This window comes from Staurois parvus, unplaced genomic scaffold (genome assembly GCF_062004578.1).
Source record: "Staurois parvus isolate SC_StPar_1 unplaced genomic scaffold, SC_StPar_1.0 ptg000050l, whole genome shotgun sequence".
NCBI lineage: Eukaryota > Metazoa > Chordata > Amphibia > Anura > Ranidae > Staurois > Staurois parvus.
The window spans coordinates 3,987,550-4,000,381 of NW_028317846.1; the positions used below are offsets into that span (position 1 = coordinate 3,987,550).

Consider the following 12,832-nt stretch of genomic DNA (forward strand, 5'->3'; position numbering starts at 1 on the left):
ATATGTCAGGTAGTTGGTATTAATATGTATGTTTACCGTCCATCTTCTCCCTGTGTGTGTATGGGAGAAATAATGTTATAGTTGGCCGCTTATGGTGCTTAATATAAGGTGTTGGCGTATGATGCCCTTATGTTATATGGCGGCGGGGTATTCTGCCAGGTCTTCGGCAGTATAAGAGGTACCGCCGCTCTGACGTCTGGATCCCTTGTGAAAAAGTCGGAAGTGACGAAACGCGTCAGGGTCGTGACGTCAGACGCTAGGCCGGAAGGTGCAGAGCGGCCATTTTGGAGAAGGTCTCAGTTGAGCACGGAGACCAGCGAGGATGGACGGCAATTTTTATCATGTAAGCTGTGCTAATAAATTTTGTTAATATTTGTATTACGCCACTGAGTCTGCTCCCATTTATTCTGTGAGGAACGGGGATCTCGACGCCCGTTATTGTGCGAGGAAGCTGTTTTATCAACTACTGTTAAGGATGACACATCCCCAGTGAAGGCAATTACATGTGGCACAAAGTCTAAGGGGTAACTGTATTTATCCTACACGTGGAGTGGCACGTATTTGATACTTTTTGTCACTGATCACTCAGTGTGTTTTTGAAGAGTGTCACGTCTTGCAGTGGTGGTTTCGTAGGACCACTAGTTTAGTGGTGTGTTGTGTTTTTTAATTCACATGTGTGATGTTGTGTCACTAGTGTGTTGCATGCTATCACATACATTGATTCTAAAGGATAATGCACCATATTTAGTTTATATTTTTTTGAGGTACTGCTTGGATTAAAAGGAAGATTTGGACATTATCACATTTTGGAAGATTGAAGAAGTGAGGAATATCACAATTTATAACTTTATAAGCTTTTTTGGGACTTTATATTTATTTTATTTTTATTTTTTGCATGGGACTTGTGATGGACATTATTTTGTGTATATGAGTTTTGGTATTGGTTTATGAAAAGGTTATTGGTCATTTCTAAAATAACTTCAAACACCTCTATACATAATAAATATTGTGTAACCACCTCTGACATTGCCTTTAAAAACACTAAGTTCACCTTTCTGAACATGTTACGCCCATATTTAGGGTGTAACATGTTCAGTATGCACCCCTTCTCCCCCAGATTACCCATCTGTCTGGCTCCACCCATTTGGCTTGTCATTCATTCACAGTTTTATTTTGCAAAGAACTATGAGGGCGCTGGTGAGTACTCTTAGTTCACTCCAAAGACATGCTGGTAGTTGAATTGGATGCTGTCTAAATTGTCCCTAGTATGTGTATGTATGAATGTAAGCTAGGGACCTTAGATTGTACACCCCTTGACGGTTAGGAACTGATATGAATGTATAATATATACAGTCCTGTCCATAAATATTGGGACATCGACACAATTCTAACATTTTTGGCTCTATACACCACCACAATGGATATGAAATGAACAAGATGTGCTTTAACTGCAGACTGTCAGCTTTAATTTGAGGGTATTTATATCCAAATCAGGTGAACGGTGTAGGAATTACAACAGTTTGCATATGTGCCTCCCACTTGTTAAGGGACCAAAAGTAATGGGACAATTGGCTTCTCAGCTGTTCCATGGCCAGGTGTGTTATTCCCTCATTATCCTAATTACAATGAGCAGATAAAAGGTTCATTTCATGTGTGCTATTTGGAATCTGTTACTGTCAACTCTCAAGATGAGATCCAAAGAGCTGTCACTATCAGTGAAGCAAGCCATCATTAGGCTGAAAAAACAAAACAAACCCGTCAGAGAGATAGCAAAAACATTAGGCGTGGCCAAAACAACTGTTTGGAACATTCTTAAAAAGAAGGAACGCACCGGTGAGCTCGGCAACACCAAAAGACCCGGAAGACCACGGAAAACAACTGTGGTGGATGACCGAAGAATTCTTTCCCCGGTGAACAAAACACCCTTCACAACAGTTGGCCAGATCAAGAACACTCTCCAGGAGGTAGGTGTATCTGTGTCAGTCAACAATCAAGAGAAGACCTCACCAGAGTGAATACAGAGGGTTCACCACAAGATGTAAACCATTGGTGAGCCTCAAAAACAGGAAGGCCAGATTAGAGTTTGCCAAACGACATCTAAAAATGCCTTCACAGTTCTGGAACAACATCCTATGGACAGATGAGACCAAGATCAACTTGTACCAGAGTGATGGGAAGAGAAGAGTATGGAGAAGGAAAGGAACTGCTCATGATCCTAAGCATACCACCTCATCAGTGAAGCATGGTGGTGGTAGTGTCATTGCGTGGGCATGTATGTCTGCCAATGGAACTGGTTCTCTTGTATTTATTGATGTGACTGCTAACAAAAGCAGCAGGATGAATTCTGAAGTGTTTCGGGCAATATTATCTGCTCATATTCAGCCAAATGCTTCAGAACTCATTGGACGCCGCTTCACAGTGCAGATGGCCAATGACCCAAAGCATACTGCAAAAGCAACCAAAGAGTTTTTTTAAGGGAAAGAAGTGGAATGTTCTGCAATGGCCAAGTCAATCACCTGACCTGAATCCGATTGAGCATGCATTTCACTTGCTGAAGACAAAACTGAAGGGAAAATGCCCCAAGAACAAGCAGGAACTGAAGACAGTTGCAGTAGAGGCCTGGCAGAGCATCACCAGGGATGAAACCCAGCGTCTGGTGATGTCTATGCGTTCCAGACTTCAGGCTGTAATTGACTGCAAAGGATTTGCAACCAAGTATTAAAAAGTGAACGTTTTGATTTATGATTATTATTCTGTCCCATTACTTTTGGTCCCTTAACAAGTGGGAGGCACATATGCAAACTGTTGTAAGTCCTACACCGTTCACCTGATTTGGATGTAAATACCCTCAAATTAAAGCTGACAGTCTGCAGTTAAAGCACATCTTGTTTGTTTCATTTCAAATCCATTGTGGTGGTGTATAGAGCCAAAAATGTTAGAATTGTGTCGATGTCCCAATATTTATGGACCTGACTGTATATATGTGAAGCGCTGCATAAATTGACTGCGCTATAGAAGTACATGAAATAAATACATTTTCTGTTCTCCGGTAACTACCTCCCTATATGGAAGGTACAGGCAGACAGCTATCCTTACTCTGTAGGAGCCTAATATTGAACCCATGGTCTGCTGAATGTAGGTGCAATGCTCTGCACGCTCATTTAGAAAAACTCCCCCCCCCAAAAGGTGAAGTTATCCGTTAATAACTGCAATAAACTATGGGAGCTCTCTATCATGCTTTATCAATCGGGGCTTACCCTTGACTAGTGGCAGATTGACCTCCGGGGCAAGACTGCGTGATGCAGAGGAATGAAAACCTACAAAGGCCCTTTTATAATCTTTTGTCAGCTTAAGCTGGCCATAGGGAATTTTTTTTACTGCAATCAAACATTTGCTCTGTTTATGGCCAGGCTGTGCAAAGTGGTTTGGAACTGTCAGTTAAGGATCTGACCCACCCACAGGTGTTAGTGAGTGGATCAGCTCCTTAACTGACAGCATCACTTTGCTTTTTGCAATTTCTTTTGTTGGCTGTCACTGCTGAGCACAAGGCAGCATGTAGTCTTGTACAGCACACCACTGGGGTGTCCTGGTCTGTGATCATTCAGTTCCGGTTTAGCTGAGAATGTTCTGCAATGTCAATTGAATGTTCAGACTTAACAGTGGCAAGTAACAACAGCATTTGAACATCCAGCTCACATTATAGAGATTTCTCAACTGTGCTGAAGCTAGCAGATCAGAACAAGACACAAAATCCTTATCAGAGTGCTGCACTGACAGTTCTAAGCCACTTTGCACAGCCTGGGGAAAGGGCCTGGAAAAGCTGAGGAAATGTCACAGGACATGTGACACGCTTCGACTTAGCCACACCCCCAACCTGGGCTATAGTAACCAGGGATGCGTTTCATAGTAAGCCATGTAGACACAGCTTACTTACATGTAAGGAGGAGAGCATGTGCAGTGTGGTGGCAACGGTGCTGAGGCTGTATGAACCTGCAGTTCATTACCACCGCACTATTGGTGTCAGCAAGGTGCACCGGTAACTTATTTATAAATAAACTTTTTGGAGCTAAACAAAGGGCACTATATATTACTTATTAGGGAAGGGGTTTGTTTATTTTTGAGTTTGACATGTTATGGGCGTTTTCACAGGGGCAACAACCATTAGGGCCTCTCTGAAAAGTGGTCTGTGGAGGATTGCTTTTCAGAGTGATTTAACACTGAAATGCCTGGATTGTATGCATTACTCGATTGTGGCACACCCCCATTCATGGGTCACATTGCTAGTGGTGCTGCCCACAGAACACAACGGGGGGTATAATTCTTTGCAGCATGCATACAGTCCTGAGTGGTGTCATGTTCTTTTTAAGTGGGTGGTTAGCAGAAAGGTGAGGTATTGGAAACTGCAGTTCAACTACCTGTTTTTACCACCCCACACCCCCACTTCCCAGATTTCCTGGTGTGAACAAGCCCTAGTAAAGTAGTTTCTTGTGATAATCTGTTCCATTCAGTGGCCATAATGTTGTATTTTTTTGTTTTGCAGTATTATAAAAAAAATATATAGCTGCTAGATGGTCATTCGATATGAAATTGCTGTATTAAATATGGTGAGAATTCATTAGGTCTAGGTGAATGCATCCTGTTGCATTTGTCCAAAGAATTTTGGTGTTTCAAGGTTGAAGTAATCGTTTAGTTCCTCTTCAGGTGTGCAGAAGAGTATGTTAACATGATGTGAGAAGTGGTTACAATTTATTTTTAGTGAACTTTAACATTGAGGGATTATACTTTGTGCCGATATGTATTTTGAAGTTGGCTTTTCAGAAACCGTGAATTTATTTAGAGGTTTTTGGAGTGCTGCATATTATAATTACATTATTTTAAATATTACAGGTAATATGGGCGCTGCCCTATCTGTAGTTACTGTTGCTAATATTTTGTTTTAATTTTCCTAGGATGCTCACTTTATTTACTCCTTTAGTCCCATTGCTGGTCCTAACAAACTGTTTATTAGACTCTCTGAGGTACCAACTGCAAAGGTATGTTGTTGTACATGGACAGGTTTTACCAATTTGTAAATGTGTAAGTTGGGTTTTCAATGAAAATGAAACCTTGTAAAATAAGTGCATTCTCCAACCTTTTGCTCGTATGTATGTGTATATATAGATAGACATTATCTACTTTTTTTTACATCACAGAAACCTGACATTTTAATAAAAAAAAACAAAAAAAAAAACCTACACACCTTTAATATATCCTGTGTGTGTGTGTGTGTGTGGGGGGGGGGGGGGGGAAGAAAAAAAAAAAAAAAATATATATATATATATATATATATATATATATATATATATATATATATATATATATATATATATATATATATATATAATTTTTTTTTTTTTTTGCTCACCGTGTGAGTTCGACTGACTGACACAGCTCATCCACAGGGTTTAAAATGCCACCTACAGGATTAGGACATTAGGCAGAATAAACCCTGCACTGCCTATGGGCAGTCCTAGCTGGTATAATCCCCCTTTCTGCTATAGATAAGCCAGTTAGTCACGAAACAGTGTCAGCAGTGTTAACTTTAAGAATTGAAAAAAAAAAGGGGGGGGTGGGTGCTGTGTCCGTCAATGAACTCTAAGAAATGGATTTTATGGCGTGTGGCAAAAAAAGTTTTCTCATACATTCATTGACACACAGCTCTTCTAATTCTTGACCACAGGGACATTCCAAAGCAGTGTCTCAAGAAGGGGTGGGCAGACCAAAGATGATGTATCCTAAATGATGGCCTGCAAAAACATGCGGCCAAAACAAGTATCCAAAGATACAAACACATCAACTTGTAAAATCTTTTTAAAAGTGTGCACAGACTTTCACAAAGCCGCCTTGCAAACTGGAGGCACAGATACCTGAGGTTCAAATGCCCAGGAGACACTAATCGGTGGAGCGTAGAGAGGGGAACACACAAGAGGCGCCACATAACAAAGAAAGTGTGTATTGATAAGGGACTTCGAAAAAGACTGCAAGGGCAAAAAACCTGCCTTTAATGGTAATCAAGGAAAACTGTTGTGCAACGCCTCTGTTGGAGAAAGGCCAAAACAGGAGCCACTGAGAAGGAATGTGGATTGATAGCCAGAGCCTCACATCAGGCAATATAAGGCTTCCAGGTGCGACGATATATTGTTCGCGAGGTAGACTGCATGTCTTCACCATTGTAGGGATCACTGAACCTGACAGCCCCCTGTCCCTCAAAACCCGGCTTCAATAGCCATGACCAGACCCTGGAACAGGAGGTCCTTTCAAAGATTCAATTGCCAGGGAGTGTCTGACCAGCCGCACCACTTCAACATACCATGGACAACAAGGCCAGTATGGAACTACCAGAAGGACCAGAATCCCTTCTATCCTTCACAGTAGGCAAGGGAGCAGCTTGCGAGGATGAAAGGCATAAATGAGACCATACTGGTCTCACGATGCCACCACTTCATCTGTCTGGTAATCTGTCTGCCAATTTTTGATAGCAGCAATGTACACAACAGAGAGAGAGCCAGAATGTGCTGTTCTGACCATTGCAAAATGCGTAATGCCTCCAGCACTGCTGTTGCACTGCTTGTTCAATCTTGGTGGTTGACACACACCACTGCTGTGGCATTGTCCCATTGGCTGCTACCTGGTAGCCCTTGGAGAAGATCCGTTCAGTGCTCCAGAGACCGCCTGATTGCTGGCAGTCCCAGTACGTTGATGGGCAGCCGAGCCTCCTCCAGAGTTGAGTGATCTAGTACCAATCTCAAACCCAGGACACCTTCCCAGCTGGAGAGGCTGCCATCTGTTTTGACTATAATACAGTGGAGGGGGGGGGAAGGACTTCTGGTCTGTAGGGGAGGAGACTGGATTCACCGCAGAGGGAGGCCCTCATCAACTGGCCCAGACGATTCTGGATATCCAGGGAAGCGGGAGACTTTACAGATGTCAACAGGATTTCACGCTACAGAACTCTTGTACGGAACTACATGTGTGACTGCCTTGAAGGCAAACACCATAAGACCCAGGCCCACACTATGGCCTGCTTTGAGTCGAAACTCTGGCCCAGACATTTCAGCCCCCTGGTCGGGGTAGGGGCAGGTTCAGGACCCATCTGAAGTCCTGCAGGGAGTCTGTGTGGCCTGTAAATCTGCCCACAGGTGCATATTGTCCAGATAGCCTGTAAAATGACAATTTCTCGTTGTGTCAGGAACGCCAGGGCTTGGGCCAGTACTTTGAAGAATACCCGGAGGGCTGAGGCCAACTTGAAGGGGAGACCCACAAAACAATTTAGTTTGCTTTTCAGTGGAAGAAGCAACCACTGTTGTCCCTCATAGATGGGAATGAACAGGTATGTATCTTTAATGTTTATGGACACCAGAAAATCCACCTGATGAAGGCAAAACACCACCGAACAGATGGATTCCATCTTGAATTTCTGCACCCGCACAAAGCAGTTCAAGGCCATGGGAGGTCCAAAATTGGGTGAACCCTGTCCTTTCCTGGAACCGTGAACAAGTTGGAGTTAAAACCCTTGAAACTGTTCTTGTTCTGGCAGTATCGCTCCCTGAAGCAGCAGATCCTGTTCCGCTCTGCACAAGTTCTAAAGATGCAACGGGTGAAGGCAAAGATTGGAGGGGAAAAATCTCTGGTGGATAAGAAGGAAAGTCTGTCCAGTAGCTCGACTCAACCAGTTCGCAGACCCTCTCCTGGAATGAGGGAGGTCCATGAACCCGAGAACCAGCAAAGATTACCCCCCCCCCCATCCTGGAAAAAGATGGGGGCAAACCTTCATACTGTAGTGACCTGTCTGCAGGTTTTTGAGGACTTGTGCATCCAGGAGCGCTTCCTTGGTACCACCAAGGAAGCATTGAAGGGCTTGGAGCCCTTGTCAGAGAAGCCAGGAGAATGGGGGGAAAAAAAGCCTCTTGTGTGTGGTAAAGGAAGGGCCTCCCAATTTTGTTCAATACCCTTTTTGGCTTGTGGGAAGAAGTTACTCTTGGCTCCCATGAGGCTCTTGTTGATGTCACCCAAGGTAGCACCGAAGAGATGTTCTTCCTGGAAGGGCAGATGCGCTAAGGCCTTTTTAGAAGTATAGTCAGCAGGCCAGCATTTGAACCAAAGCACCCACTGAAGAACCCCCGCCAAGACGAAGAGCTTGGAAAGGTGCGAGTATCCAAGGATGCATTCCAAACTTCAGTCCCTGGACAAACTTGTGCGCGAGATCACATACTCCTGATTAATTTGTCAGGTGGGCTGACTTTGCTGCTGAACCATGGCCTATAACGTAAGCTTCTGAGACACCAGGGCCATGGCCAACCTCGCAATGGTAAACATAGAGCGGGCAATCCATTCTGCCCAGTGGTCTGCAGGATACTTTTAGGAGGGAGACTCCTCCACCGATATCACGGCTGCTTTATTCCCCCTTGAAATAGGGGGAAGGCAATGTCCACTTCTTCAGAAGGGCCTCTTCAAAGGGCTAAGGTACCACAAAGCACTTCGGAACCACAAAAGGATGCTTCGAATGTTCCCAATCTTTGTAAATTTATCAAAGTATGTTGGGTAAATAAAAACCTTCACTAGGAAGCTTGTGCATACCAAGCACACTGTCGGCCACCCCAGTAGAATCTTCAATTTTAAGCGTCTCTCACACAAATGTAATCCATGCGGTCACCAGTGCTTCCTACTGTGAGATTAGAGGCAGAGGACTTGAACTCGCTGTCAGAGGAATCAGAGGAGGCATCTGCAGAGCCCACAGCAGCAGAGGCCAACGTCTGGGGGCGCTTCCTGCTCGCCTTGCGCCCGAACACTGCCTCCACCCAGGAGATGAACAACTCTGACTGCATGTCTAGGGGGATGTAGGACCTTGAGGAACCTACCACCTCCATAAGGGGATTAGGAGGCGGCATGCATGTATGGGCCACCCACTCAGGCAAGGCACCGCCAAGAATTAGGACACCCAGGGGGAAACAAATTCCACCATCCCCTTCCCCCAGGCTGTGACTGCAGCAAAGTGGGAGGTACCCTAGGGGAGGACTTGTTACCATCTGACTATCGGGAGCTCTGTGGGTGCCAACGTGGCGGTTGCTTGTGGATGTGGTCTATGAGCCAGCCGTGGATGCTGCTGTGTCAACTGTGCCTCAGAAAGCGTTCCCTCCTTCCCCAGGAACTCTGTACCAGCCTGAGAGGGAGATCAGCGGAAACATGGTTGCCGCGCGGCTTCAAGGAAAAAGCCACCATGTACTTTTCCGGCCAGCTCCCATACAAGCCAGTAGGAAGGTCCATCATAAAATGGCCACCCTTTTGTCCTTGTGCACCACAATATGGCAACCAGGTCATGAGCCAAAAAAAACCCCACAGTAAAGCATGTGGCAGCCGCAATGTGGCCTTTCAGACCCACGGAGGGGCCTCCTATCATGCAGAACCTGCAGGGAACAACTAAGAAGGCCCTCCCATCCAGGGATGCCAGGAAAAGTTGAGGGGGTTTATACTATCCAAGACTTGCCTATAGGTGGTGCTTTTCTTTTTCTGCCTAGTGTCCTACTCCTGTAGGTGGGACTATAAAACCCTGTTTGGTCATGGATAAAGAGGCTGTGTCCATCAATGGGATTTTACAGTGAGTAACAAAACAAATCGCGTGTGGGTTTTTTTTTTTTTTTTTTTTTAATGACCGTATGCAGTCTTTTTGGGGTAGGAGTCTGTCATCCAATGTAGTACATGTTGCCTTGGGGATCAAGCCTTGGCATTATAAACCCTATCTGTTGTAAAGAATCAGGCTGTGACCATCAATAGACATAAGGGGGGAAAGGCAGGGCAGGGAAATGGTTTTTATTTATATGTAATATTTTTTTTTTTTTCCTCCTGTAAAGCATAATGAAAAAAAGCACGTCTTCATAAATTTAGACCACAATGTATTCTTCTACATGTCTGGTAAAAAAAAAGTCTCTAAGTGTATATTGTTTTGTGTGAAAGATATGGCATCTACAAACAATGTGTGTAAAATAAAAAAAATAAAATATATATATATATATATATATATATATATATATATATATATATATATATATATATATATATATAAATAAAATGTGTGTGTCTAAACCACTGGCAACAAAAGTGAGTACATCCCTAAGTGAAAATGTCCAAATTGGGCCAAAAGTGTCAATATTTTGTGTGGCCACCATTATTTTCCAGCACTGCCTTAACCCTCTTTGGCATGGCGTTCACCAGAGCTTCACAGGTTGCCACTGCAGTCCTCTTCCACTTCTCCATGATGACATCACGGAGCTGGTGGATGTTAGAGACGTTGCGCTCTTCCATTTGAGGATGGCCCACAGATGCTCAATAGGGATTAGGTCTGGAGACATGCTTGGCCAGTCCAACACCTTTACCCTCAGCTTCTTTAGCAAAGCAGTGGTCATCTTGGAGGTGTGTTTGGGGTCGTTATGTTGGAATACTGCCCTGCGTCCCAGTCTCCGAAGGGAGGGGATCATGCTCTGCTTCAGCATGTCACAGTATATGTTGGCATTCATGGTTCCCTCAATGAACTGTAGCTACCCAGTGCCGGCAGCACTCATGCAACCCCAGACCATGACACTCCCACCACCATGCTTGATTGTAGGCAAGACACACTTGTCTTTGTACTCCTCACCTGGTTGCCGCCACATACGCTTGACACCATCTGAACCAAATAAGTTTATCTTTGTCTCATCAGACCACAGGACATGGTTCCAGTAATCCATGTCCTTAGTCTGCTTGTCTTCAGCAAACTGTTTACAGGCTTTCTTGTGCATCATCTTTAGAAGAGGCTTCCTTCTGTGATGACAGCCATGCAGACTATATTGATGCAGTGTATGGCGTATGGTCTGAGTACTGACAGGCTGACCCCCACCCCTTCAACCTCTGCAGCAAGGCTGGCAGTACTCATACGTCTATTTCCCAAAGACAACCTCTGGATATGATGCTGAGCACATGCACAACTTATTTGGTCGACCATGGCGATGCCTGTTCTGAGTGGAACTTGTCCTGTTATACTGCTGTATGGTCTTGGCCACTGTGCTGCAGCTCAGTTTCAGGGTCTTGGCAATCTTCTTATAGCCTAGGCCATCTTTATGTAGAGCAACAATTCTTTTTTTCAGATCCCCAGAGTTCTTTGCTATTAGGTGCCATGTTGAACTTCCAGTGACCAGTATGAGAGAGTGATAACACCAAATTTCACACCTGCTCCCCATTCACACCTGAGACCTTGTAACTCTAATGAGTCACATGACACCGGGGAGGGAAAATGGCTAATTGGGCCCAGTTTGGACATTTTCTCTTAGGGGTGTACTCACTTTTGTTGCCAGCGGTTTAGACATTAATGGCTGTGTTGAGTTATTTTGAGAGGACCGCAAATTTACACTGTTATACAAGCTGTATACTCAGTACATTTCTTCAGTGTTGTCACATGAAAAGATAATATATTTACACAAATGTGAGGGGTGTACTTCTGTGAGATACTGTACATGATGATTTTCTTCAACCCTTGTCATCAGAAGACGCTCTTGTCGATGTTCACGTCCATGGACGGCCTGGATGTGTCTGTGAGATGGTTGCAGCTCCATCTTTGTTAAATGTGTCTATCACTTTTGCTACAGTATTCTGACTGATAAGTAAAGCGTTTAGCCTTCACCTTGTGTAAATAAATTATTTTCTTAGGCCTTGTGACATTTCTCTTCCATGTGGTGCCATTGCTGAAAGCATGAAATGGGGAGGGGTTTGTTTTAAGTAACACCCTTTTATAATCAACTGTCTGCTGGACACCTGTTTAATGAATAATTAGACTCGCCTATATTTGAATTCTTGTTAGGATTTTGTTGTCTAAAATTTAGCTTTGTTCCTAAGACTTTCATTGGTGTATTCCTTTTTGCAACATGGTCTTGAATGAATTTGTTAGGAAAAATACTTTTTTGTGTGTGCAAATAAACAAATCTTGTTTGCAATCAATGGCCCGCATTTGTTTGTGTATTTTGTAGTGTAGTGTCCCATAGAAAATGTTGATTTTGAAAGGAAAGTAAAGGATTTCTGACAAATCTGTTGGGGTGTACTCATTCATGCTGAGCACTGTATATATGTCTGTAAGTGCAGCAGGCGAACTGACTAAATTACAAGGACATCTCCAGTGACACCTAATACAGTGATCAGTGCTAATATACACTGTCACTGGACTAATGACGCTGGCTGGGAAGGGGTTAACATGTAGGTGCAATCAAAGGCTTAACTGTATGCCTAAAAATGTTTACTGTGTGTAATGTGTGCTGCTTTTACTGAGTGATGTGCCTGCTTTTACACCCTGCTTTGCAGGGCGAAAAAGACTGACACATTGCTGCTGTCTGTGGTTAGTAAACACAGGGCTCTCTTCTGTCATTCATTGAGCTGGTCCTGGCCATAAATAATTGGTTGGTACCCAAAAATTGGCTTGAGCTGTTTTGAATGGCAGCACAGACAGGGTGGCAGGCACACAAGCTCCCTACCCAGAAAATGTGGATCACGTGTATATATACATGATCCAGTTAAACAAACGAAACCAGCGCTCAAATCTTCATGCAGACAAGGATAACTGAAAATTCGTAGAGGTGCAGCCTTTAAAGATCGGGAAATCTTGATACTGGTGAACAAAAGCAAAACGGGGCGCACTCTTCGTGCATTAACGTAGTAGACCAAGAATTTCATACTCACAAACCAAAGGGGTATAAAAACCGGCAAGAAGAGTCCATAATAGAGCTCTGATGAAGAGAGTTTGTCTCCTGAAACACGTTAGCCTACCTCACCAAGG

The 12,832-nt window shown here is 43.8% G+C and overlaps 1 protein-coding gene and 1 long non-coding RNA gene across 2 annotated transcripts in view; one reads left to right on the top strand and one right to left on the bottom strand.

Annotated features, from left to right (window-relative positions):
- The window catches only part of MPHOSPH8 (M-phase phosphoprotein 8), a 104,478-nt gene that overhangs the window by 90,024 nt on the left and 1,622 nt on the right, over positions 1-12,832 (top strand). Inside the window, exon 13 of the mRNA XM_089666222.1 lies at positions 4,950-5,033. Coding sequence (XP_089522348.1) covers positions 4,950-5,033 — 84 coding nt within the window. The remainder of the gene's footprint in view (positions 1-4,949; positions 5,034-12,832) is intronic.
- LOC149470234 (uncharacterized) overlaps positions 1-12,832 on the bottom strand; it is a 47,963-nt gene that overhangs the window by 5,428 nt on the left and 29,703 nt on the right. The gene's annotated exons all lie outside the window — the stretch shown is intronic.